General features: G+C 71.3%; 3 protein-coding genes across 3 annotated transcripts; all 3 read left to right on the top strand.

Annotated features, from left to right (window-relative positions):
• The first annotated feature begins 1,462 nt into the window (after positions 1–1,462).
• On the top strand, positions 1,463–5,113 carry YJU2B (YJU2 splicing factor homolog B). Its single transcript, XM_071800623.1, has 10 exons — positions 1,463–1,632; positions 1,791–1,829; positions 2,361–2,414; positions 2,515–2,597; positions 3,173–3,228; positions 3,915–3,975; positions 4,062–4,204; positions 4,281–4,453; positions 4,532–4,643; positions 4,734–5,113. The coding sequence occupies exons 2-10, from the start codon at positions 1,827–1,829 to the stop codon at positions 4,991–4,993; spliced, it is 945 nt and encodes a 314-aa protein (XP_071656724.1). The 5' UTR covers positions 1,463–1,632; positions 1,791–1,826; the 3' UTR covers positions 4,994–5,113.
• Positions 5,114–5,472: 359 nt separating this feature from the next.
• MRI1 (methylthioribose-1-phosphate isomerase 1) lies at positions 5,473–10,743 on the top strand. Its single transcript, XM_065859214.2, has 6 exons — positions 5,473–5,642; positions 6,435–6,679; positions 7,929–8,101; positions 8,687–8,863; positions 9,576–9,800; positions 10,561–10,743. Exons 1-6 carry the CDS (start codon positions 5,511–5,513, stop codon positions 10,698–10,700), a joined length of 1,092 nt encoding a protein of 363 aa, XP_065715286.1. The 5' UTR covers positions 5,473–5,510; the 3' UTR covers positions 10,701–10,743.
• A 259-nt stretch (positions 10,744–11,002) lies between these two features.
• On the top strand, positions 11,003–11,810 carry C32H19orf53 (chromosome 32 C19orf53 homolog). The gene is made up of 3 exons (XM_065859225.2): positions 11,003–11,265; positions 11,399–11,454; positions 11,541–11,810. Exons 1-3 carry the CDS (start codon positions 11,172–11,174, stop codon positions 11,682–11,684), a joined length of 294 nt encoding a protein of 97 aa, XP_065715297.1. The 5' UTR covers positions 11,003–11,171; the 3' UTR covers positions 11,685–11,810.
• Positions 11,811–26,730: the final 14,920 nt, after the last annotated feature.

Below are 26,730 nucleotides of genomic sequence, written 5' to 3'. Positions count from 1 at the left end.
CTCGGGCCGGGGCCTCCTGTGTCCCCTGGGGGGGGGAAATGCCACCGCGCTCTGGGGACACCGTGGGGACACCGTGGGGACATCGTGGGGACATTGTGGGGATACCAAGGGGACATTGTGGGGACACCATGGGGACATTGGGGACACCGTGGGGACAACGAGGGGACACCGAGGGGACACCATGGGGATATCGTGGGGACACTGAGCGGATACCATGGGGATATTGGGGACACCATGGGGACACCATAGGGACATCATGGGGACATTGTGGGGATACCAAGGGGACATTGTGGGGACATCGGGGGGACATCGAAGGGACATTGAAGGGACACTGTGGGGACACCGTGGGGACACCGTGGGGATGTTGTGGGGACACCATGGGGACACCGAGGGGACATTGGGGACACCATGGGGACATCATGGGGACATTATGGGGACATTGGGGACACCGAGGGGACACCATGGGGACATCATGGGGGCTTCATTGGGACATTGTGGGGACACCAAGGGGACACCGAGGGGACATTGGGGACACCGTGGGGACATCGCAGGGACATCGTGGGGACATCGTGGGGACACTGTGGGGACACCGTGGGGACATTGGAGACACCAATGGGACACTGTGGGGACATCATGGGGACACCAAGGGGACATTGTGGGGACATTGTGGACACCAAGGGGACACTGTAGGGACATCATGGGGACATCGAGGGGACACCATGAGGACGTTGGGGACACCGTGGGGACAACGAGAGGACACCATGGGAACACCATGGGGACATCGAGGTGACATTGTGGACACCGAGGGAACATCATAGGGACATCGTGGGGACATCGTGGGGACACCATGGGGACACCGAGGGGACACAGTGGGGACATTGGGAACACCGAGGGGACACTGTGGGGACATCATGGGGACTTCATTGGGACATTGTGGGGACACCAGGGGGACACTGTGGGGACACCAAGGGGACATCGTGGGGACATTGTGGGGACACCAAGGGGACATCGTGGGGACACCGTGGGGACATCGTGGGGACACTGAGGTGACATTGGGGACCCCGAGGGGACATCGTGGGGACATCATGGGGACTTCATTGGGACACTGTGGGGACACCAAGGGGACACCGTGGGGACACCATGGGGACATCGTGGGGACATCGTGGGGACACCGTGGGGACACCATGGGGACATCGGGGACCCCGAGGGGACATCGTGGGGACATCATGGGGACACTGTGGGGACACCATGGGGACACCGAGGGGACATCGTGGGGACACCATGGGGGCATCACGGGGACATTGCGGGGACACCGTGGGGACACCGTGGGGCGGTTACCATGGGCCCCGTTGCCATGGGGCCCGGTTGCCAAGGGCCCCGTTGCCAGGGGCCGCCGCTGGTCCCCGTTGCCGCAGCCCCGTTGTCATGGGCCCCGTTGCCAAGGGCCGCCGTGGGTCCCGTTGCCATGGCGCCCGTTGCCAGGGGCAGCCGCAGGTGACGCGGGCGCGCACTGCGCAGGCGCGGGAGGCTGCGGGGAGGGGCGGGGCCGCGGGGAGGTGCGCCCCGCCCGCTTGTGGACGGAAGTGACGCACGGAGGAGGCGGAGCCTGAGGCGCGGAGCAGGAAGCGGCAGGTGAGAGCGGGGGCTCCGTGTCCCGGTGCGGACTGGAGCGTTAACCCGGTGCTGGGGGTCTCGGTGCGGACCGGAACCGTTAACCCGGTGCTGGGGGTCCCGGTGCTGGGGGTCCCGGTGCGGACCGGAACCTCCGCCCGCCCCCTTTGTCCCCCCAGGTCCCGCCTGTGCGGTGACACCGGAGACCCGCGGCCATGGTGAGTGGGGACACCGGGGACACCGCGGCCGTGTCGTGGCCACCGTAACTGTGTCGTGGCCACCACGGCCAAACTGGGGCCGCCGGGGCCGTGCCGTGGCCACCACGGCCAATCTGGGGCCACCAGAGCGGTGTGGTGGCCACCGGGGCCGTGTCGTGGCCTCCAGGGCCAAACTGGGGCCACTGGGGCCGTGTCCTGGCCACTGGGACCTTGTCGTGGCCACTACGGCCAAACTGGGGCCCCCAGGGTCGTGTCGTGGCCCCCATGGCCTTGTCGTGGCCCCCAGGACCTTGTGGCCACCGAGGCCCTGTCGTGGCCACCGGGGCCCTGTCGTGGCCACCGGGGCCGTGCTGTGGCCTCCAGGGCCGTGCTGTGGCCTCCAGGGCCGTGCTGTGGCCACCAGGGCTGTGCTGTGGCCACCAGGGCTGTGCTGTGGCCACCAGGGCTGTGCTGTGGCCCTCAGGGCCCTGTCGTGGCCACCGGGGCCCTGTCGTGGCCACCAGGGCCGTGACGCCCCCGTGTCCCCCCCAGGGCGAGCGCAAAGGCACCAACAAGTACTACCCGCCCGACTTCGACCCGGCCAAGGTGAGGGGGCGGGGGGGCTGGGGGCGCGGGGGGGGTGGGGGGGCCGGGGGCTGTGCCCTCTGACCCCCGCATCGCCCCGCGTCCCCCCGTGTCCCCCCAGCATGGCTCCCTCAACAAGTACCACCACAGCCACCCCCTGCGCGAGCGCGCGCGCAAGCTGGCCCAGGGCATCCTGGTCATCCGGTGAGGGGACACCGGGGGACACTGGGGACACCTGGGGGGCTGGGGACACCGGGGGGGCTGGGGACACCGGGGGAGGTGGGGACACCCTGGGGGGTTGGGGACAATGCGGGGGGCTGGGGACACCAGGGGGGAGGTGGGGACACCCAGGGGATAGGGACACTGCGGGGGGTGGGGACACTGGGGGATATGGGGACACTGGGGGGGTGGGGACACCAGGGGGAGGTGGGGACACCTGTGGGGTGCTGGGGACACCTGGGGGGTGGTGGGTACACCAGGGGGGGTGGGGACACCTGGGGCTGGGGACACCGGGGCAGGAGGTAGGGACACTGGAGGGGGTGGGGACACGGGGTGGGGACATGGGCTGGGGACACCTGAGGGGACTGGGGACACCCTGGGGGAGGCGGGGACACCTTGGGGGTCCAGGGACACCCCTAGGGGATCGGGGGACACCCTGTGGGATCTGGGTACACCCTGAGGGGCTGGGGATACCCTGGTGGGCTTGGGGACACCCTGGGCGATCTGGGGACACCCCGGGGGGGCTGCGGTGACACCACTGCCCCGTGTTCCCCCCCCAGGTTCGAGATGCCCTACAACATCTGGTGCGATGGCTGCAAGAACCACATCGGGATGGGTGAGTCCTGCCCCACCGTGTCCCCTCCGCATGTCCCCAACCCCCCGTGTCCCCTCCCCATCCCTCCCCCGTGTGTCCCCATCCCTCCCCATGTGTCCCCAACCCCCCCGTGTCCCCTCCCCGTCCCCAACCCCCCCCGTGTGTGTCCTCGGCTGCCCCATGTGTCCCCAACCCCATGTGTCCCCGACCCCCCTGTGTCCCCTCCCCATCCCCAACCTCTTGTGTCCCCCCTGTGCCCCCCAACCCCAGTGTCCCTGACCCCCCCCGTGTCCCCAACCCCCCCATTTCCCCTCCCTGTCCCTGACCCCCCCATGTCCCATCCCCAACCCCCGTGTCCCTGATCCCCGTGCCCCCACCCCCTCTACGTCCCCTCCCTGTCCCTGACCCCCCCATGTCCCTGACCTGCCGTGTCCCATCTCCAAGCCCCCCATTTCCCCTTCCTGTCCCTGAGCCCCCGGGTCCCCAACCCCCCCTGTGTCCCCTCCGTGTCCCTGACCCCCCCTGTCCCCCCCTGCCCCCAACCCCCCATTTCCCCTCCCTGTCCCTGACCCCCCCGTGTCCCTGACCCCCCGTGTCCCCAACCCCCCCTGTGTCCCCTCCATGTCCCAACCCCCCCATGTCCCCTCCCCATCCCCAACCCCCGCCGTGTCCCCAACCCCCCCGTGTCCCCTACGTCCCCCCCGCAGGCGTCCGCTACAACGCGGAGAAGAAGAAAGTGGGCACCTACTACACGACACCCATTTACCGGTGAGCGCGGTGGCCGCCTGCCCCCCCCAGCACCGAGGGCCTCGGGGACCCCCAGCCTCACCCCCCCGTGTCCCCCGTGTCCCCAGGTTCCGCATGAAGTGCCACCTGTGCGTCAACTTCATCGAGCTGCAGACGGACCCCGCGGGCTGCGACTACGTGATCGTGCGCGGCGCGCGGCGCAAGGAGGAGCGCTGGGACATGGCGGAGAACCAGCAGCTGCTCCCCACCGGTGCGCCCCCGGCCCCCCGCGCGCCCCCGGCCCCGCACAACGGGGGGGACACACATCCACCGACCCCTCCCCGCAGCGCCGGAGGAGAAGGAGCGGCTGGAGACGGACGCCATGTTCCGGCTGGAGCGCGGCGAAGCCGACCGAGCCGCGCTGCGCCGCGCCGGCCCCACGCTGGCCGCGCTGCAGGAGGCGCAGAGCGCCTGGAAGGACGACTTCGCGCTCAACTCCCGGCTCCGACGCCGCTTCAGGGTGAGCTGGGGGGGGTGCGCCCCTCCCGACCCCCCCGTGGGGACGCTGACCCCCCCACGCCCCGTGTGGCCCCCCCAGGAGGAGAAGAAGACGCTGCGGGAGGAGGAGGAGGCGGCGGCGGCGCCGAAGGAGGAGGAGGAAGAGGAAGATCGGCGCGTGGCCGCGCTGCTCGCGCTCCGCAGCCCGCTCTGTGCGTGGGGGGGGCCCTGGGCGTGCGTGACCCCCCCCGGTGTGTCCCCCCGACCCGCTGTGACCCGCTTGTCCCTGTGCCCCCCCCCAGCCTACGAGGAGAAGCAGCGGATGAAGCGCACGGAGATCTGCGGCCGCTCCTGGTTCCCTCACCAGAACGGGGGGGCCCCGCGCAAACCGGGCTTCGGGGGCCCCCCCGCCACCCCCGCCGGCCTCGGCATCGTGCGGCGCCGCGCTGCGGGGGCTCCCGGAGAGCCGGGGGGGGCGCAACGCGACGGGGCCCCCCCGGCGCCCCCCCCCAGCGCCTCCCTCGTCGCCGATTATTCGGATTCGGACGGGGAAGGCGCCTGAGCGGTGTTTTGGGGGGGCCGGGCCCCCCCCGGCTGGTCCTGGGGGGCACCTGGGCCCCCTCCCCACCCCCTGTGCCCCCCTGTAATTTATACACCCCCCCATTAAACGCTGTTGGTGGCACCGGCGCTGTCCCGAGTTATTGAGCCCCCCCGCGGGGATGGGGGGGGTGACACCGAGGGGGGCACTGGGGGGGGTCCCTCCTTTGTCCCCACCCCCCCAGCAGGTCCTGGGGTGTCGGTGTCATCCGGGGGGGGCACAGGAACCCCACGGGGGGGGCCAGGACAGTTTGGGGGTCCCAGGGAGCCCCGGGGGGGTGGGAAGGTGCTGGGGGGGTCAATACAACCCCATGGGGGGGCAGGACCGTTCGGGGGGGTCAGGACGGTTTGGGGGGGCAGGAAGGACCCCGGGAGAGGGGCGGGGCCGACTGGGGAGAGGGCGGGGCCGACCGGCGCTGGGGGACCGGAAGGAGCCGGGGGAAGGGGCCGGAAGGAGCCGGAAGGAGCCGGAAGAGGCCGTCATGGCGCTGGAGTCGATCCGGTACGAGCGGGGCTCGCTGTGCATCCTGAACCAGCGGCTGCTGCCCCAGCAGCTCCGCTACGAACCCGTGCCCGGCGTGCAGCGCGCCTGGGAGGCCATCAGGGACATGGAGGTGAGGGGGGACCGGGACATCCGGGACGTGGAGGGGAGGGGGGACCGGGACATCCGGGACGTGGAGGGGAGTTGGGGACACCGGGACGTGGAGGGGAGGGGGGGACACCGGAACATGGAGGGGAGGGGGTGACACCGGGACATGGAGGGGAGTTGGGGACACCGGGACATGGAGGGGAGGGGGGGGACACCGGGACATGGAGGGGAGGGGGGGACACCGGAACATGGAGGGGAGGGGGTGACACCGGGACATGGAGGGGAGTTGGGGACACCGGGACATGGAGGGGAGGGGGGGGACACCGGGCCACCCCCGGGACACCGGGCCATCCGGGCCATGGAGGTTAGGGGACAGTGACGGTGCCCTCAGGCATTGGGGACCCCCAGTCCCCCGGGACGGTGCCAGTGCCATTGTCCCCCAGGGATGGTGACAGTGCCGGTGTCCCCCAGGGATGGTGACAGTGCCGGTGTCCCCCAGGGTTGGTGCCAGTGCGGTGTCCCCCAGTGCAGGGGACCCCCCTGGCTCCCATGAGGATGGTGCAAATGCCCCCCAGGGCCGGTGCCAGTGTCCCCCAGGGTTGGTGCCAGTGTGGTGTCCCCCAGTGCAGGGGACCCCCTGGCTCCCATGAGGATGGTGCAAATGCCCCCCAGGGTTGGTGCCAGTGCCCCCCAGGGTTGGTGCCAGTGTGGTGTCCCCCAGTGCAGGGGACCCCCTGGCTCCCATGGGGATGGCGCCGGTGCCCCCCGGTGCCGGTGCCGGTGTCCCCAGGGCCGGTGACGCTGCCGTTGGCCGCAGGTGCGCGGCGCGCCGGCCATCGCGCTGGTGGGCTGCCTGAGCGTGGCGCAGGAGCTGGTGGCCGGGGGGGGCCCGGCGGGGGCGGACGCGGCGGCGCTGGCGGCGTTCGTGGACGAGCGGCTCCGGTTCCTGGCCAGCGCGCGGCCCACGGCCGCCAACCTGGAGCGCGAGGCCCAGCGGCTGCGGGGGATCCTGGAGCGGGGGGCGCGGACACCGGGGGTCACCGCGCAGCAGCTGCGGGAGAGGTGGGGGACACGATGTCGGGGTCACCGGGGGGGTTTGGGGTCACTGGGGGAGAATGAGATCACCCAGGGGGCATTTGGAGTCACTCGGGGGGGAATTGGGGTGCTGGGAGAGGTTGGGGGGGGATTTGGGGTCACCCTGGGGGCATTTGGGGTCACCCCACAGGGGGATCTGGGGTCATTGTAGGGGACATTGGGATCACCCCAGGTGGATTTGGGGTCACTGGGGGGGTTTGGGGTCTCTGGGGGCACACAGGGGTCCCTGGGGGGACATGGGGGCATTGGGGTCTCTGGGGGGGGTTTGGGGTCACTGGGGGGGTAATTGGGGTGCTGGAGGGGATATTGGGGTCATTGGGGGTGGATTTGGGGTCACCAGGGACATTTGGGGTCACCCTAGAGGGGGATTTGGGGTCATTGTAGGGAACATTTGGATCGCCCTGGGTGGATTTGGGGTCACCTGGGGGGGAATTGGGGTCACTGGGGGGGGGGTTGGGGTCACTCGGGGGGATATTGGGGTCACTGGGGGGAATTGGGGTGCACGGGATCCTGGACCGGGGGGCGCAGACACCGGGGGTCACCGCGCAGCAGCTGCGGGAGAGGTGGGGGACACGATGTCGGGGTCACTGGGGGAGAATTGGGGTCACCTGGGGTGACACTGGGGACCTGGGGGGGGAATTGGGGTCACCTGGGGTGACATTGGTGTCCCATGGGGGGACGTTGGGGTCCCTGGGAGGACACTGGGGTCCCATGGGGGGACACTGGGGTCCCATGGGGGGACATTGGGGTCCCTGGGGGGATACTGGGGTCTCTGGGGGGACACAGGGGTCCCATGGGCAGTTATTGGGGTCCTATGGGGGGGAGATTGAGGTGCTGGGGGGGACATTGGGGTCCCATGGGTGTGATATTGGAGTCCCTTGGGGTTGACACTGGGGTCCCTGGGGGGACACTGGGGTCCCATGGGGGGACGCAGGGGTCTCTGGGGGGACACTGGGGTTCCTGGGGGACATGGGGGTCCCTGGGGGGATACTGGGGTCTCTGGGGGGACAGGGGATCCCATGGGGGGATATTGGGGTCCTGTGGGGGGGAGATTGAGGTGCTGGGGGGGCATTGGGGTCCCATGGGGGTGATATTGGGGTCCCTTGGGGTTGACACTGGGGTCCCTGGGGGGACACTGGGGTCCCATGGGTGGACACTGGGATCTCTGGGGGGACACCGGTGTCCCCGGGGCCATTTGTCGCCCGTGTCCCCGCAGCGTGATCGAGCACATGGAGGGGCTGCTGGAGCAGGATCGGGCCCAGAACCGGCGCATCGGGGCGCACGGGGCGCAGCACCTGCTGCAGCAACTGCCCCCCGGCTCCGGCGCCACCGTGCTCACCCACTGCAACACCGGCACGCTGGCCACCGCCGGCTACGGCACCGCGCTGGGTGAGGGACACGGGGGACATCGGGGACATGGGGGACACGGGGGACATGGGGGGACACGGGGGGACACCGGCACGCTGGCCACCGCCGGCTACGGCACCGCGCTGGGTGAGGGACACGGGGGACATCGGGGACACGGGGGACACGGGGGGACACCGGCACGCTGGCCACCGCCGGCTGCGGCACCGCGCTGGGTGAGGGACACGGGGGACATGGGGGACACGGGGGACATGCGGGTCACTCTAACGTCCCCTGATGTCCCCAGGCGTGGTGCGGGGGGGTGACAGGGGGGTCACCCTGATGTCCCTTGATGTCCCCAGGCGTGGTGCGGGGGGTGGCAGGGGGGTCACTGATGTCCCCCGATGTCCCCAGGGGTGGTGCGGGGGGTGGCAGGGGGGTGACACCACTGTCCCCCGATGTCCCCAGGGGTGGTGCGGGGGGTGACAGGGGGGTCACCCTGATGTCCCCCAATGTCCCCAGGGGTGGTGCGGGGGGTGACAGGGGGGTCACCCTGATGTCCCCCAATGTCCCCAGGGGTGGTGCGGGGGGTGACAGGGGGGTCACCCTGATGTCCCCCGATGTCCCCAGGGGTGGTGCGGGCGCTGCACGAGCTCGGGCGCCTGCAGCGCGTGTTCTGCACCGAGACCCGGCCCTACAACCAGGGGGGGCGGCTGACGGCGCTGGAGCTGCAGCACGACGGGGTCCCCGTCACCCTCATCGCCGACAGCGCCGCCGCCGCCGCCATCCGTGACCGCGGCGTGCACGGTGCGACACCAACACGGGACATGGGACACGGGACATGGGACATGGGACATGGGACATGGGACACGGGACACAGGGACACGGACACGGGACGCGGGGCATGGGGACACGGGACATGGGACACAGGACATGGGACACGGACACGGGGACATGGGACACAGATGTGGGACATGGGCACATGGGACATGGGGACACGGGACATGGGACATGGAACACGGGGACATGGGACACGGATGCAGGACACGGACATGGGGACACGGGACTGGGGACACGGGACATGGGACACAGGACATGGGACACGGACATGGGGACATGGGACGTGGGACACGAGGACACGGGACACGAGACATGGGACACAGACATGGGACATGGGGACATGGGACATGGCGGATATGGGACGTGGGACACGGGACACGGGGACATGGGACATGGACACAGGGACACGGGACATGGACACGGAACATGGGGACATGGGCCATAGACACACAGACACGGGGACACGGGACATGGGGGTGGAGGGAGGGGGTGGGATGGGGACCAGATGGGGATGGGACAGGGACAGGATGGGGCAGGAGGGACAAGATGGGACAGGAGGGACAAGGACAGGATGGGAGGGACGGGGACAAGGTGGAGCAGGAGTGACGAGGCCAGGGTGGCACAGGGACAGGAGGGTGATGGTGGCACGGGACCCACGGCGCTGTCCCCTTGTCCCCAGCCGTGGTGGTGGGAGCCGACCGGGTGGCGGCCAACGGGGACACGGCCAACAAGATCGGGACGTACCAGCTGGCGGTGGCCGCGCGGCACCACCGCGTCCCCTTCTACGTGGCAGCGCCCAGCGCCTCCTGCGACCCCGCGCTGCCCCACGGCGGCGCCATCGCCATCGAGGAGCGGCCGGCCCGGGAGCTCACGCACCTGCAGGGGCTCTGCCTGGCGCCCCCGGGTGGGTCTGGGGTCCTTGGGTGGGGGTCGAGTGCCCTGGGTGGGTCTGGGGTCCTTGTGTGGGTGTCGAGTCCCCCGGGTGGGTCTGGGGTCCTTGTGTGGGTGTCGTGTCCCCTGGGTGGGTCTGGGGTCCCCGGGTGAGTCTGGGGTCTTCATGTGGGTGTTGTGTCCTCTGGGTGGGTCTGGGGTCCTTGTGTGGGTGTCAAGTCCCCTGGGTGGGTCTGGGGTCTTTGTGTGGGTGTTGAGTCCCCTGGGTGGGTCTGGGGTCCTTGTGTGGGTGTCAAGTCCCCTGGGTGGGTCCGGGGTCCCCGGGTGGGTCTGGGGTCCTTTGTGTGGGTGTTGAGTCCGCTGGGTGGGTCTGGGGTCCTTTGTGTGGGTCTGGGGTCCCTTGGGCGGGTCTGTGGACCCTGGGTGGGTCTGGGGTCCCCTGGGTGGGTGTTGTGTCCCCTACATGGGTGTCATGTCTCTTGGGTGGGTTTTGGGTCCCCTGGGTGTTTGTGGGGTCCCCCTGGTGGGTTTTGGGTCCCTTGGGTGGGTGTCAAGTCCCCTGGTGGGTGTCTCCCCCAACAAGGGAGGGGTGTCGCCTATGGAGCGGGTGTCCCCTATGGGGTGGGGGTCTCTCCTCACCCCCCAGGGTGCTCGCAGCCCCAGGAGGGTCCCACACAGGACAAGGTGGGGATCCCACCGGGGGGGTCCCACCCGTGACCGGGGGTCCCCCTGGGCTGTTTGACCCCGTGTCCCCTTTCCCCCTCTGTCCCCAGACATCGAGGTGTGGAACCCGGCCTTCGATGTCACCCCCCACGAGCTCATCACGGGCGGCATCATCACGGAGTGGGGGGTGTTCGCCCCCGGGGAGCTGCGCCAGGCGCTGGCGGAGCGGGGCGCGGCGGGGGGGCCCTGACAGCCCGGTTTGGGGGAAGAAACAACGGTTTTGGTACATCTTGGTGCTTCGTTTGAGCCTCGCTGCATCCCGGTGTGCGCTGCGCCGCGCCTCGTTGTATCCCGGCGTGCCTTGCGCCGCAGCGCTCACCGGCACTACCTCGCTGCATCCCGGTGTGCATTGCGCCGCGCCTCGTTGTATCCCGGCGTACTTTGCGCCGCAGCGCTCACCGGCACTACCTCGCTGTATCCCGGCATGCATTGCGCCGCGCCTCGTTGTATGCCGGCGTACTTTGCGCCGCAGCGCTCACCGGCACTACCTCGCTGTATCCCGGCATGCATTGCGCCGCGCCTCGTTGTATCCCGGCGTGCCTTGCGCCGCCCCGCTCACCGGCACTACCTCGCTGCATCCCGGCATGCATTGCGCCGCGCCCCGTTGTATCCCGGCGTGCTTTGCGGCGCGCGGGCGGGAACCCGGAAGCGCGGCGGCGCCATGGCCCAGGGACGGCCCAAAGCGGCGGCCAAGCGTCCCGGGCGGGCGGCGGCGGCGGCCCCGGCGCGGGGGCTGCGGGGGCCGCGGAAGGGAGGTGAGAGGCGGCCGGACCCGGGGGAGGCGGCCGGAGCTGGGGGGGGGCGGCGGGAGAAGCGGCTGCGGGGTTGGGGGGCTGTGAGAGCGATGGGGGGGGCGCCGGTTGTACCCGCACCCGCTGCCCCCCCCAGGCCGGACCATCGCCCCCAAGAAGCTCCGCGTGATCCAGCAGCAGAAGCTGAAGAAGGTGAGAGGTGGCGGGGGTGGGGGTTTGGGGGCGCTCGGGGTTGCGGGGGGCCCGGCGCGCCCCCCCGCTGAGCGCGCTCCCCGCAGCGCCTGGAGGTCGGGATCCGGATGAAGATCGAGCGGGACGCGGTGCAGCGGGCGGGCTCCTCCCTCCCCAAGAAGCTGGCGGTGGTCGCCGCGCCCCCCCCGGCCGCCCCCAAGAAGGGGAAAGCCAAGAAGCGCCGGGGCTGAACCCCGAGGACCCCCCCGGTTCCCCCCCCGGGGCGCGGGAGCTGCCACGAGCGCGGCCGTTGTTTGCTTGTAATTCTTTAATAAAAGGGATTGGGGGGGAGCAGGGCTGCCCCCCCCCCCCCCAAACTGCTGCTCTCCCGGGATTGGGGGGGGCGGTGTTGATTTGGGGACCCCCGTGGAGTGCTGGGGGGTCCAGGGTTGGATTCGCGGCTGGAGGGAGCGGGGGGGCTCCCGGGATGGGGTTGGGGGGGCACCGGGTTGAGGTCTCCGGGAGTGGGGACACAACGGGGGTCCCGGTGGTCCCGGTGTCGCCGTTGGGGGTCCCGGTGTCGCCGTTGGGGGGTCCGTCCCCGCCATCCCCGTTCCGCTGCGGCTCCTTCTGGCGTCGGCCGAAGTTTGTGAATGGAGTCCTGGAGGCCACGCCCACTCCCGCGGGCAACGCCTTCCCGTGCCCACTCTTCCCGCTGATTGGTGGCTTCGTCTTGACAGACAGCTGGCCCCGCCCCGCGCTGATTGACAGCGCGAGTCGCGCCGGCGGCCAATCGGCGCGCGGCGGGGGCGGGGCTTACGCTCCCGGAGCGCCTTAAAGGCACCGCGTCCCGTTGGGGAGCGCGCAGTTGGGGGGGGAGGGGACACACACATACGCACACGACACGTGGGCAAACCCCCCCGCGTGTCTGGGCGTGGCCGGCAGCGAAGCCCCGCCCCCTGGCGCCCCTCCCCCTCGTGTGACGTCAGGGAAATTCCCTGCAATCGGGCGCGTTCACCAAAGCGCCGCCGGGGTTATTTTGGGAAACAAAACAGGGAAAGAAGAAAAAAGGGCCCGTTTGGGGACGGGCGGGGCCCGGACGCCTGGGTCCCCCCTCCCCCCGCCGGGGCGTGGCCCCCCCCGGTGACTCACCCCCCCCCCCCGTTAATCCGGTAATTGCGGGGCCGCCCCGACTCGCCGGGACTCGCCCGGGCGGGAGCGGGAGCCGGGGGGGCCCCGGGGCTCAACCGTCCCCCCATCCTCCTTCCGCCCCCCCACTGCTTTTGGGGACCCCCCCCGGGTTTTGGGTCCCTTCCCATGGAGAACCTGCCCCCCCCATCCTCCTTTCGTCCCCCCACTGCTTTTGGGGACCCCCCCCGGGTTTTGGGTCCCTTCCCATGGAGAACATTCCCGGCCCCCATTCTCCTCCTCTTCCCCCTCAATTTTGGGGACCCACCCCCGGGTTTGTGTCCCTTCCTTCCCATGGAAAACTTGTGCCCCCCCCCGTTCTTACCGTGCTTTCTTTGGGGACCCCCCCGCGTTTTTGGGTCCTTTCCCACGGAGAACGTGCCCCCCCCATCCTCCTCCTCCTCATTTATGGGGACCCCCCTATGGTTTCAAGTCCCTCCCTTCCCATGGAAAACTTGTGTGTCCCCCCTTTTCTTACCCTGCTTTTTTGGGGACCCCCCGGGGTTTTGGCCCCCCCCTTGTTTTTGGGGACCCCCCCGGGGTTTTGGGCCCCCCCCTCGTTTTTTGGGGGGGGTTTCGGGGTCTCCGCGCTGTGGAAGAACCTGCGGGTCCCGGTGAGCTCAGCCGGACACGCGGGACCCGGCCAGGGCTCCACCACGGGGTTGGGGTCCCGGGGGGGGTTTGGGGTCCCGGGGGGGGTTTGGGGACCCCGGCGGGGGGGCGAGACTCCTGTTCCTGCTGAACTGAGCCAGTTTAACCAAAGCAACTGCAAATCAGCTCAGTAGGCACGGGAGGCAGCGCCCGGTCGGGGGGGTCCCCGTGTCCTGGGCTTCGGCGTCCGATGGCAGGAGGGACCCAGGCGTCCGGGAGGGGACCCAGGCGTCCCGGGGGGGGACCCAGGCGTCCGGGAGGGACCCAGGCGTCCGGGGGGGGACCCAGGCGTCCGGGGGGGACCCAGGCGTCCGGGCGCCGGGGAGCGGAACTTAGCCACTGTGAACACGACGCGGCTGCCAACTCTGTTCACAGGTGGGCTAAGCCCTGCCCCACGGCCCCCCAAAAGCACCCCCTACCCCCCAAAAGCACCCCCTGCACCCCCCAAGAACCCCCCCCCGTGTCCCGGTGCGGCGGGGGCTGCCGCCCGTTGGAAATCCCTGGCAATGTGATTTTGGGCGAGACGGTAAAAAATCGCATCGCCAGGAACCCCGGCGGGCGGCAGCGGTTGGGGAGGGGGGTCCCCCCCTTATTCTGGGGGGGGGGTCGGTCCCACGGTGCGGCCGCTGCGCCAGAAACCCCCTGGGGAAAGGGGGCTGGGGATATGGGGGGTGCTGTGTTTACACCCCCCCCATTGTGGTAAAAATAACCGGGGGGCACCGCCCGGGCCGGCTGAGTCACGGCGCCGCGGGCACGCGACCGGGCCACCGGGGCCATGGGGGGTGCACCTGGGAGTCCCCGGTGGGGGGGACGCGCTGGGACCCCCGGTGATGTCCCTGGGTGGGGGGGACGCGCCAGGACCCCCGGTGACGTCCCCGTCCCCGCAGCGGCACCAGTGCCACCGCAGGCGTCAAATGCGTCACCATGTGCCACCGCGTCCCTCCCGCTTCGTCCCCAGCCCCGTGTGGCACCGGTGAAGTCCCCGGCGCGGAGGGGACGCGAGCGGCGGCGTCCCCGGCGGTGTCACCGCGCCCCCCCGGGTGTTGCGGGACCCCCGCGGTGTCACCGTGAGGCGACGGGCGGCGCGGGTCCCCGTGTCCCCCGCGGGTGTCGCGGCGGCGCCGGCGCGTTCCTGGCAAAGCCGCCAATGGGGCCGCGGCGCCCGTGCCGCCATGTGGGAGCCGCGAGGCCCCGCCCGCGCCGTGACATCACGGTCGCCGCGGCAACGGGCGAACTTCAAAGGGAATCGGGTGGAAAGGGCCCAAAAGCCGAGCGGGATAAACAGCGGCGGACGGACGCGCGGACGCGCGGCGGCGGCACCGGCAAAGCGGCCCCGGGCGGGGGGCTGCCCGGACGCCTGGGTTCCCACCCGCCGGCTGCGGCGCCAACGGGGCGGTGACACCGGGCCACGGCTTGGCCAAAGCGCCGGTGTCGCTGTGTTGGTGTCACCGCGTCGTTGTCACCGTGTCGGTGTCACCACGTCGGTGTCGCCGTGTTGGTGTCACCGTGTTGGTGTCACCGTGTTGGTATCGTGCACCAGGGGTCCCGGCGCCATGGGGGTCCCGGCGCCATGGGGGTCCCGGTGCCGTGGGGCTCTCGCCGCGGTGCCGCGCCGGGCGCTCTGCCCACACCGCACCAGGGCGGTGCCGGCTCGGCCGCCCCAACCGGCTTGCGTGGGGCCCGGCGGGCACCGAGCGCTGGCGCCCGCCCGGACGCCTGGGTTCCCCAGTTTGGCGATGGGTGTGGGGGGGAGCGATGCCCTCGCCAAAACCCCCACCATCCCGCTCCAAATCGGGGAGCGGGAAACGGCGGCGCCGCCCCGACACCTGCCCGGGGGGGATGTGGGGCGGCGCCGCTCCCACCCCCCCTGCCCCACAAGCAGCCGTGGGGCGTCGGGGGGTCGAGGGCCGGCGGCGCGGCCGCGGTTGCCGGCGCGGTTCCCGGCGTCGGCCGAGCCAAGGCGGGGGCGGAGGAGGAGCGAGCAGGGGCCGCCCCGTCCGCGCCCGTCGGCACACGCAGCGCCGGGGGGAAAGGATGAATCACGCTCGGCGGCGCCGCCCGCCCGGCGCGCCCTCCCAGGCCCCCGCCCGCCGCACCGCGCCGCACCGGGGGTCCCCAAAACCCCCCACGCGCCCCGTTCCGCGGCCTCGATGCCACCATCGATGCCACCGCCACCACCACCGCCACCACGCCCTGACGCGCCACGCGACCCCCGTGGCTCCGGGCGGCGCCGCCACCGTGCCGAGCGCCGCTCCCGCCCGCCATGCCCGCGGCACGGGGCCCGGCGCCGTTCGGCGCCGCTCGGCACGCGGTGAGGCCGCCAGGCCCCGACCTTTCTCCCGCCGCCCGGGGGATGGCGGCTGGCGCGGGGCGCACCGGGGGTCGAGGCGGCGCACGCCGGTTGCCGTACTCACCGGGAGTGCCGGTAACCGCGGCCTGGCCGGGGCGCCGGGGCGGGCGCCGGGGAGCGCCAGGGCTGCCAAAGTCAGTGACTTTTACTCCAAGAAGGGAAATCCTTTTTAAAAGCTTCGCTCCGCCCCGGGAGCGCGGCGAGGCCGCGGCGGGAGAGGAGGGGCCTGGCCGCGCCGCGCTGTGCCGAGCCGCGCCAGCACCCTTTCGCGGCCGCCGCGGCCTCCAGCGCCGCCCGAGCGCGGAGCCGCGCTGGAGCCGCCGCCAACGCCGCTGCTGCGGGAGCGGAGGGAGCCGGCACGTGCCCCACGGCCAGGGGAACGTGGGACCCATGGCCAGGGGGATGGACGCCCCATAGCGAGGGGTCTGGGTGCCCCATTGTGAGGAGTCTTGGTGCCCCACGGCGAGGCGAACGTGGGCCCCATAGCGAGGGGTCTGGACACCCCATGGCAAAGGGTCTGGGTGCCCCGTGGCGAGGTGAACATGTGCCCCATGGCGAGGGGTCTGGGTGCCCCATGGCAAGGGGGCTGAGTGCCCCATAGCGAGGGGTCTGGGTGCCCCACGGCCAGGGGAATGTGGGCCCCATGGCTCGGGGGGCTGAACGCCCCATAGCGAGGGGTCTGGGTACCCCATGGTGAAGGGTCTGGGTGCCCCATAGCGAGGGGTCTGGGTGCCCCATAGCGAGGGGTCTGGGTGCCCCATCGTGAGGAGTTTTGGTGCCCCATGGCGAGGGGTCTGGACACCCCATGGCAAAGGGTCTGGGTGCCCCATGGCCAGAGGAACGTGTGCCCAATGGCGAGGGGGCTGGACACCCCATGGCAAAGGGTCTGGGTGCCCCATGGCAAGGGGGCCGTGTGCCCCATGGTGAGGGGGCTGGATGCCCCATGGCAAGGGGGCTGAGTGCCCCATCGTGAGTGGTCCTGGTGCCCCATGGCGAGGGGAACGTGTGCCCTATGGCGAGGGGAATGTGGGCCCCATGGTGAGGGATCTGGACACCCCATGGCCAGGGGAATGTGTGCCCCATGGTGAGGGGGCTGGGTGCCCCACGGCAAGGGAATCATGTGCCCCATGGCGAGGGGAATGTGTGCCCCATGGTGAGGGGGCTGGACACCCCATAGCAAGGGGTCTGGGTGCCCCATGGTGAGGGGGCTGGATGCCCCATGGTGAGGGGTCTGGACACCCCATAGCAAGGGTCTGGGTGCCCCATGGTGAGGGGGCTGGATGCCCCATGGTGAGGGGTCTGGACACCCCATAGCAAGGGTCTGGGTGCCCCATGGTGAGGGGGCTGGATGCCCCATGGTGAGGGGTCTGGACACCCCATAGCAAGGGTCTGGGTGCCCCATGGTGAGGGGGCTGGGAACTCTAAAGTGAGGGGTCTGTCTGCCCCATAGCAAGGGGGTCTGGGTGCGCCATAGCAAAGGAGTCACAGCTGGGGAGCCAGGGATGAACGGGGGGGGCACTGGGGGACCAGGATTGAAGTTGGCGGGCCAGGGATGAACTGGGGGGGCACTGGGGGACCAGGATTGAAGTTGGCGGGCCAGGGATGAACTGGGGGGCCGGGGGCACAGCTGGGGATCCAGGGGCAAAGCTGGGGGGGCGGGGGCACAGCTGGGGGCTGGGGGTCCCGGTGGTGCGGGGGTCCCGGGTGCAGCCGCATCCCCTCGATCCCGGTGGTGCGGGGGGGTCCCGGTGCAGCCGCAGCCCCCGGCCCCGTGGCGCGGGGGGGTCCCGGTGGTGCGGGGGGGTCCCGGTGCAGCCGCAGCCCCCGGCCCCGTGGCGCGGGGGGGTCCCGGTGGCGCGGGGGGGTCCCGGTGCAGCCGCAGCCCCCGGCCCCGGTGGAGCGGGGGGGTCCCGGTGGTGCGGGGGGGTCCCGGTGGCGCGGGGGGGTCCCGGTGCAGCCGCAGCCCCCGGCCCCGTGGCGCGGGGGGGCAGGATGTGGCCCGGCGGGGGGGCGCGGTGGCCATGGCGATGCCGCACACACAGACATTAAACAGAGCCCGCGCGTCGGAAGTCGCGAAACCACAGCGCGTCACTGCGGCCAAGGGCCGGGCCCCCCCGCCCCACGGCCCCCCCTCCGCCCCACGGCCCCCCCTCCGCCCCACGGCCCCCCCGCCCCACGGCCCCCCCTCCGCCCCACGGCCCCTCCGCCCCACGGCCCCCCCGCCCCACGGCCCCGCGGCCCCCCCGCCCCACGGCTCCCCCGCCCCACGGCCACACAGCCCCACGGCTCCCCTGCCCCACGGCCACACGGCCCCCCCCTCCGCCCCACGGCCCGGCCCCGCCCCCAGCCCCACTGCTGCGCCCCACAACTGCGCCCCGAGCCCCACGGCTGCACCCCAGACCCTGCACCCCAAACCCTGCACCCCAGACCCCGCCCCGAGCCCCACAACTGCGCCCCACACTCTGCACCCCAGACCCCGCACCCCAGACCCCGCCCCGAGCCCCACGGCTGCACCCCAGACCCTGCACCCCAGACCCTGCCCCGAGCCCCACGGCTGCACCCCAGACCCTGCACCCCAAACCCTGCACCGCAGACCCCGCCCCAAGCCCCATGGCTGCACCTCACAACTGCGCCCGAGCCCTGCACCCCAGACCCTGCACCCCAAACCCCGCCCCGAGCCCCACGGCTGCACCCCACAGTTGCACCCCGAGCCCTGCACCCCAAACCCCACACTCTGCACCCCAAACCCCACCCTGAGCCCCACGGCTGTGCCCCATGGCCCAGACCTCACCCCGAGCCCCACGGCTGCGCCCCACAGCTGCGCCCCACACTCTGCACCCCAGACCCTGCACCCCAAACCCTGCACCCCAGACCCCGCCCCGAGCCCCACGGCTGCACCCCAGACCCTGCACACCAAACCCCACACTCTGCACCCCAGATCCCACCCTGAGCCCCACAGCTGCACCCCACGGCTGCACCCTGAACCCTGCACCCCAAACCCTGCACCCCCAAAACCTGCACCCCAAACCCCCATTCCCGTGTCCCCCCAGGACCAAGTGTCCCCCTATTCCTGGTGCCCCCAGGACTGAGTGTCCCCCAATTCCCGTGTCCCCCAGTTCCTGTGTCCCCCCATTCCCAGTCCCCCCCATTCCTGGTCTCCCCGGCTCCTCACGCCCCAGGGGTTACCAGGGGTACTGGGGGTACTGGGGGTACCAGGGGGTTCTGGGGGTCCTGGCCCTGCTGCTCTCCCCCTAGTGGCTCCCAGTGTCCCTCAGGGCCTCCAGTGTCCCCCAGTGTCCCCCAATATCCCCTAGTACCCCCCAGTGCCTCCCAGTGCCCCCCAGTGCCTCCCATTGTCCCCCAATGTCCCCCAGTGCCTCCCAGTGCCCCCCAGTGCCTCCCATTGTCCCCCAATGTCCCCCAGTGTCCCCCAGTGTCCCCAGCACAGTGCTGCCATGGGAACCAGCACGGCTGTGCCATAGGGGCCGTGTCCCCTGGGGCCCCTTCGTGTCCCCCTTCCCAGCCCCATGGGGTCCCCATCCCCGAGCCCCCCGAACCCATGGGGTCCCCTTCCCCGAGCCCCCCCAACCCATGGGGGGGTCCCCAAACCCTCTGGGTCCCCCCAGCCATGGTGCGGTCCCCATCCCCAAACCCCCCAGCCCCATGGGGTCCCCAAACCCTCCGGGTCCCCTCAGCCCCATGGGGTCCCCATCCCTGAGCCCTCCCAGCCCCATGGTGGGGTCCCCATCCCTGAGCCCCCCAACCCATGGGGGGTCCCCATCCCCGAGCCCCCCCCAGTACCATAGGGGGGTCCCCACTTCCGAGCCCCCCAGCCATGGTGGGGTCCCCATCCCCGAGCCCCCCAACCCATGGGGGGTCCCCATCCCCGAGCCCCCACCCAGTACCATAGGGGGGTCCCCACCTCCGAGCCCCCCAGCCATGGTGGGGTCCCCATCCCTGAGCCCCACAACCCATGGGGGGTCCCCATCCCCGAGCCCCCCCCCAGTACCATAGGGGGGTCCCCACCTCCGAGCCCCCCAGCCATGGTGGGGTCCCCATCCCTGAGCCCCACAACCCATGGGGGGTCCCCATCCCCGAGCCCCCCCCCAGTACCATAGGGGGGTCCCCACCTCCGAGCCCCCCAGCCATGGTGGGGTCCCCATCCCCGAGCCCCCCAACCCATGGGGGGTCCCCGTCCCCGAGCCCCCCCCCAGTACCATAGGGGGGTCCCCACCTCCGAGCCCCCCAGCCATGGTGGGGTCCCCATCCCCGAGCCCCCCACCCGCGGCCCCTCCCCTCCCTCCCCTCCCCGGCCGCACATCTGGCAGCGCCGCACATCTGGCAGCGCCGGCCCCCGCGGGGCAGCAACAGCTGGAGCTGCCGAGCCAGCTGCTAAATTTAAACACACGGGACGGGGGGGACGCGACACCCCCGGAATGAGGGGCCGGCCGCGCCGCGCACGCCTGGGCACCGCTGGAACACGCACGGCACCGCACACGCGTGGGCACCGCTGGAACACGCACGGCACCGCACACGCGTGGGCACCGCTGGAACACGCACGGCACCGCACACGCGTGGGCACCGCTGGAACACGCACGGCACCGCACACGCGTGGGCACCGCTGGAACACACACGGCACCGCACACGCGTGGGCACCGCTGGAACACGCACGGCACTGCATGGCTCGCGCTGTACCGCACACGGCACCACACACGCGTGGGCACCGCTGGAACACGCACGGCACCGCGGACGCGTGGGCACCGCTGGAACACGCACGGCACCGCACACTGCACCGCTGGAACACGCACGGCACCGCACACGCGTGGGCACCGCTGGAACACGCACGGCACCGCACACGCGTGGGCACCGCTGGAACACGCACGGCACTGCATGGCTCGCGCTGTACCGCACACGGCACCACACACGCGTGGGCACCGCTGGAACACGCACGGCACCGCACACGCGTGGGCACCGCTGGAACACGCACGGCACCGCGGACGCGTGGGCACCGCTGGAACACGCACGGCACCGCACACTGCACCGCTGGAACACGCACGGCACCGCACACGCGTGGGCACCGCTGGAACACGCACGGCACCGCACACGCGTGGGCACCGCTGGAACACGCACGGCACCGCACACGCGTGGGCACCGCTGGAACACACACGGCACCGCACACGCGTGGGCACCGCTGGAACACGCATGGCACCGCGCACTGCACCGCTGGAACACACACGGCACTGCACACGCGTGGGCACCGCTGGAACACGCACGGCACCGCGCACTGCACCGCTGGAACACGCACAGCACCACACACGTGTGGGCTCCACTGGAACACGCACAGCACTGCATGGCTCGCGCTGTACCGCACACGGCACTGCACACGCGTGGGCACCCCTGGAACACGCACGGCACCGCACACTGCACCGCGTGGCACACGTTGGAACACACACGGTACCGCATGGTACGCGCTGGACCGCACACGGCACCGCACACGCGTGGGCACCGCACGGCACACGCTGTAACACACATGGCACTGCACATGCGTGGGCACCATGCGGCACACGCTATAACACACATGGTAATGCATGGCACACACAGCACCGTGCACACAGCACTGTGCACATGTGGGGCACCGCACGGCACACGCTGTAACACACATGGTACCGCGTGGCACACACTGGAACACACATGGCACCGCACACGCTATAACACACATGGTAATGCACGGCACACACTGGACTGCACACAGCACCGCGCGGCACACGCTGTAACACACGTGGCACCACACACATGACACACGCTGTACCGCACACAGCACCACACACGCGGCATCACACACGTGTGGGGCACCGCGCGGCACACGCTGTACCACACACACACCACACACACGGCACCGCACACGCGTGTGGAACCACACAGCACACGCTGTACCGCACATGGCACTGCACACAAGGCACCGCACACGGCACTGCACACACGGCACCGCACACGCGTGTGGCACCGCACGGCACACGCTGTACCGCACACACGGCACCGCACATGTGTGTCGCACGCGATGGCACACGCTGCACCGCACACGGCATGGCCAGCAACGTGTGCACACGCACGTGGCATCGCACACGCTTACAGAACACGTGTGTGCGAGCGGCAGCGCCCGTGTTGTGCTGCACGCATGGAGCTGTGCACACGCATGTGCAGACATGCAGGTGCGTGCACACACGTGTAGGCACGTGCAGACACACGCACACGTGTGCAGGCGCACAGACACGCGTGTAGACACGTGCAGACACACACACGTGCAGACACGCGCTGCTGCCTTGCACACCCAGCACGGACACTGCGAGGCGTGCCCGGGGTGCACACGTGCTCGTACACGCGTGTGCACTCGGTTGTGCGCACGTGCTCAGACACGCTCACGCACACCTGCATGCTCTCACATGTGCACACTCGTGTGCTCAGAAGCTCACACACACCCCCGCGCTCTCACACGTGTGCACACTCACGTGCTCAGACACACACACACCTGCAGACTCTTACACGTGCACACTCGTGTGCTCAGAAGCTCACACGCACCCACACGCTCTCACACGTGTGCACACTCGTGTCACATGCACACACACGTGTGCACCCTCGTGCTCAGACATGCACATTCACGTGTTTGCACGCCCACACACGTGCACACCCACGTGCACACACTCACCCCCCGTGACACCGAGCAGCCCGTGCCACACGTGCCCGGCCACACGCATCACACACCCGTGTGCCGGTGCCGGGCCATGGTGGCCGTGGCGGGGCCGTGGTGGTCACGGCTGGGCCATGGTGGCCGGCGGTGGCTGCAGCGGGGCCATGGTAGCCATGGTGGCCCTGGTGGCCGTGGTAGCCGTGGTGGCTGTGGTAGCCGTAGTGGCCGGCGGTGGCTGTGCTGGGGCCGTGGTGGCCACGGTGGCTGTGCCGGGGCTGTGGTGGCTGGTGGTGGCCATGGTGGCTGTGGTAGCCGTAGTGGCCAGCGGTGGCCGTGCTGGGGCCGTGGTGGCCGTGCCAGGGCCGTGCTGGGGCCGTGGTGGCCGCGGTGGCCGCGGTGGCCGCGGCGGGGCGGGCGGCACAGAGATGTCCTTTCTAGGTAATGGCAGCGGCCGGGCTGGCGCTCGCCCACGCGCCAGACGGTGCATTCCTGGCGCCTGAGTCAGCCCAGTGCCGCCTGCACGCGCTGCGCCGGGCCGGGGGCTCGCGGCCCCATGGCGGGCACGGGGCACCGGTGGGGGGCACCGGTGGGGGGCATGGGATGGGGGACACGGGGTCGGGGGCACGGGGTGGGGCCATGGAGTGGGGGCACAGGGTGGGGGGCACGGGGTGGGGGGCACAGAATGGGGGGCATGGGATGGAGAGCACAGGATGGGGCACATGGGGGGGGCACAGGGTGGTGGGCATGGGATGGGGGGCATGGGATGGGGGCACAGGGTGGGGCACAGGATTTGGGCACAGGGTGGTGGGCACGGGATGGGGCACATGGGGGGGGCATGGAATAGGGGGCATGGGATGGGGGCATGGGGTGGGGACACAGAATAGGGGGCACGGGGTGGGGGCACAGGATTTGGGCACAGGGTGGGGGGCACGGGGTGGGGGGCACAGAATGGGGGGCATGGGATGGAGAGCACAGGATGGGCACATGGGGGGGCACAGGGTGGGGGGCACAGGGTGGGGGGCACAGAATAGGGGGCACTGGATGGGGGCACAGGGTGGGGGGCACAGGGTGGGGGGCACAGGGTGGGGGCACGGGATGGGGGCACAGGATTTGGTCACAGGGTGGGGGGCACAGGGTGGGGGCATGGGATTGAGGGCACAGAATAGGGGGCAGAGGATTTGAGCACAGGGTGGGGGGCACAGGGTAGGGGCACAGAGTGGGGGGCACAAGATGGGGCACATGGGGGGGGCATGGAATGGGGGGCATGGGATGGGGCGTATGGGGTGGGGGCACAGGGTGGTGGGCACAGGATGGGGGGCATGGGATGGAGGGCACAGGATGGGGCACATGGCGGGGGCATAGCCTGGCACAGCAGGCACAGCGTGGCACGGCACAGTATGGCACAGTATGGCGCAGTGTGGCACAGTACGGCCCAGTATGGCGCAGTACGGCCCAGTATGGTGCCCCCCGCAGTCCCGGCCCCCCCAGCCCCCCCGGGGCGGGTCCCGGGGTCCCCGGGGGCGGTGGCCGTGGGTCTGTGGCCGTGGGGCCGGCGGCGTTGCCGCGCGACGCCGTGTTTGTGGTGGGGCTGAGTCACGGCCGTGAGTCACCGGCAGCACCGGGCTGGCAGGCGCCCACGGCCGCCCCACGGCAGCGCCGGGGCGGGGCCCCCCACGCCGGCTCCACAGGGGTGTCCCCATGGGTGTCCCCGTGGGCGTCCCTTGGGGTGTCCCTTGGGGTGTCCCTTGGGGTGTCCCCGGCCCCCCCAGGGTGCCAATACAGAGGGGGTGACGGGGCCATGGGGTGGGTGGGGGCAGAGCTGGGGCACCCCCATGCACCCATGGGCCCCTCTGCACCCATGGTGCCCCCCCACACCCATGCACCCCCCCATGTATCCACGGGCCGCCTCTGCACCCACAAAATCCGCTCTGCACCCACACCCCCCCGCACCCATGGGTGCACCCCAGGACCCCCCACGTCGCCCTCACCATGCAGGGGCTCCCCGTTATCTTTGGGCCCCCCATTCCTGGTCCCCCCCCGCTGGGGTGCCGGGGGGACCCCGCGGCTGGGGGGGGGTGGTGAGTCAGGGCGCAGCCACGCGCCCGTGAGTCACCGGGGGTGGGACCGCGGCTCCAAACAAACGGCGCCTTCAGAGGACGGGGCCCCCCGGACCCCTCAGGGCTTTCCCGGGTTCCCTCCCGGCCCCCCCGGCCACGGGGACCCCGCTGGGACCTTCCTGGGCACCACCAGGGCCTGGCCCCCCCGGTGTCCCCTGTGCCGCCCGCGGTGGCTCCCAGCGGGCGCTGGGACCCCCTGGCGCCGCCACCCGCCCCACGGCCTCAAGCGCGGGCTTGTTGGGCACCGGTGACTCACGGCGCTGCCTTCCCGCCGCGCCCGGGCGGTGCCGGCAGGGCCGCGCTGAGCGCTGATGCTCGTGGCAACGCCGGCGGCACCGGCACCGTGGGGACGGGGTGGGGACGGCGGCGCTGGGGGGGCTGAGAGCTGGCAGGGACCGTGCGCCACCGCGCATGGGACGGAGCCGCAGGGACCACGGTCACACCGGGTGCCAGTGGCCGTGCCAGGGCGCTGAGGCGGTGCCGGTGCCGCGCTGGGCTCCGTGGGTCGTACGAGAAGCCCTCGGAAGAGCCGTTTGTGCCGCAGTGCTCATGGGGGGTCAAGGGGACGAGGAATGGGTGGCAGCAATGCCCGTGGTCCCCGGCACGGCACGGTGGCGCCGTACGGAGCCGGTCCTGGCACGGTGGGGTGGCACGGTGGCTCCGTGCCGTGTTCCCCTGCTCACCGTACGTACCGTGCCATACCTAACATGCCCTATGTGCCATGTGCTACCACACCAGTCCCACGACGCCCTGGCCCCGCCCCCCAGCCGCCAGGGGCGGGGCTGACGCGTCGGTTTGGGGGTCAAGCTCAGCAGGAACAAGAGGTCCCCACTACACCCCCCCAGCCCCTTCGAACCCCCAAATCCCCCCAAAATCCCCCCGGGGCCGGTTCGGAGCGCGGCGGCACCGCAGGGGTTAAACGCCGACCCACACACCGACCAATGGGGAGCGAGCGGCGAGCCGCAATTAGCCAATGAGAAGCGGTGAGGAGGTGACCAATAGGAGGCGCGCGTGGCGCCGCGGCCGGCCAATGGGAAGCGGAGAGGCCGTGATTAATAGCGGGCGGGAGGCACGCTGCGCCTGGCCAATGAGGAGCGGCGGGCCGGGGCGTGCGGCCAATGGGAAGCGGCGAGGCCGTGATTAATAGCGGGCAGGCGGGGCGCCGCGCCTGGCCAATGAGGAGCAGCGGGGTGGGGCGTGCGGCCAATGGGCGGTGCCGCTGGCCTGAGCTGACCCGCACCGGCCCCCCCGTGAGTAACCGCGACCCCCGGGCGGGGACACCGAGCGCCCCCCGTTTCCCGGGAGGGGGGGGCCACTCTGGTCCCCGCCCGGCCCCCCCCGCCCCAGCTGCTCTGGCAGCGCCCCCCCCTTCCCGCCGGCACCCTCCTTTTGCCCGTTTTTGCCGCTTTTCACCTCGAAACGAGGCCGGTAGCGCAGGCTGGGTGGGCGCGGGGGAGTCCGGCTGCCGTTAACTCCCCCGGGCTTGAGCGGAAAACGGTGTTTTTGCACCCAAAAGCGGCTCCGGGGCCGGTACGGGGTGGGGTGGGGGGAGGCGGGTAACAAAATGCCCCGTTTGGGCTTTTCCCGGAGTTTTTTCCCTACTTTTTTTCCTCCTTCGCGGGGCCCCGCGGCCGTTGGCGCCGTGACCTCACCCGTGACGTCATCACGAGCCAATGGGCTCCGCACCGGGCGGGGGGAGCGGGGGAGACCCCCCCCCCCCCCCCCGTTCCCGGGACTCTCCCGGGATGGCGCCCCCCTCCCCCGTTCGGGCGGGGCCGCCGGTTCGCCGGGGGACACCGGGGGACACCCAGCGCCGTTTTGGGGCAGTTTGGCCGCTTTTGGTGACTCTCGCTCCCGTTGGGGGCCCGGGGGTTCGGGGGCCCGGTGCTTCGGGGGTTGGGGGTCCCGGGATTGGGGGCCCTGGTGTCGGCGGGTCCCGGTGCTTCGGGGGTTGGGGGTCCCGGGGTTGGGAGTCCCGGTGTCGGCGGGTCCCGGTGCTTCGGGGGTTGGGGACCCCGGTGCTTCGGGGGTTGGGGACCCCGGTGCTTCGGGGGTTGGGGGTCCCGGTGTCGGCGGGGCCCGGTGCTTCGGCGGTTGGGGGTCCCGGGATTGGGGGCCCCGGTGTCGGCAGGTCCCGGTGCTTCGGGGGTTGGGGGTCCCGGGGTTGGGGGCCTCGGTGTCGGCGGGTCCCGGTGCTTCGGGGGTTGGGGGTCCCGGGGTTGGGGGCCCCGGTGTCGGCGGGTCCCGGTGCTTCGGGGGTTGGGGGTCCCGGTGTCGGCGGGGCCCGGTGCTTCGGCGGGTCCCGG

This window comes from Patagioenas fasciata, chromosome 32 (genome assembly GCF_037038585.1).
Source record: "Patagioenas fasciata isolate bPatFas1 chromosome 32, bPatFas1.hap1, whole genome shotgun sequence".
Classification (NCBI taxonomy): domain Eukaryota; kingdom Metazoa; phylum Chordata; class Aves; order Columbiformes; family Columbidae; genus Patagioenas; species Patagioenas fasciata.
Note: the sequence above shows the minus strand (reverse complement) of the source record. Positions and strands in the feature narration are given on the sequence as shown.

What these genes read in the sequence shown, in the direction of transcription:
- YJU2B (XM_071800623.1), top strand. An exon ending in CCGACTTCGACCCGGCCAAG is followed by an intron (nt 2,415 to 2,514) that starts GTGAGGGGGCGG and finishes GTGTCCCCCCAG; the next exon opens with CATGGCTCCCTCAACAAGTA. An exon ending in GGCTCCGACGCCGCTTCAGG is followed by an intron (nt 4,454 to 4,531) that starts GTGAGCTGGGGG and finishes TGGCCCCCCCAG; the next exon opens with GAGGAGAAGAAGACGCTGCG.
- MRI1 (XM_065859214.2), top strand. Translation starts at nt 5,511, where the DNA reads ATGGCGCTGGAGTCGATCCGGTACGAGCGGGGCTCGCTGTGCATCCTG. An exon ending in CGGCTACGGCACCGCGCTGG is followed by an intron (nt 8,102 to 8,686) that starts GTGAGGGACACG and finishes CGATGTCCCCAG; the next exon opens with GGGTGGTGCGGGCGCTGCAC. An exon ending in CCGTGACCGCGGCGTGCACG is followed by an intron (nt 8,864 to 9,575) that starts GTGCGACACCAA and finishes CCTTGTCCCCAG; the next exon opens with CCGTGGTGGTGGGAGCCGAC.
- C32H19orf53 (XM_065859225.2), top strand. Translation starts at nt 11,172, where the DNA reads ATGGCCCAGGGACGGCCCAAAGCGGCGGCCAAGCGTCCCGGGCGGGCG. An exon ending in GCGGGGGCCGCGGAAGGGAG is followed by an intron (nt 11,266 to 11,398) that starts GTGAGAGGCGGC and finishes TGCCCCCCCCAG; the next exon opens with GCCGGACCATCGCCCCCAAG. An exon ending in AGCAGCAGAAGCTGAAGAAG is followed by an intron (nt 11,455 to 11,540) that starts GTGAGAGGTGGC and finishes CGCTCCCCGCAG; the next exon opens with CGCCTGGAGGTCGGGATCCG.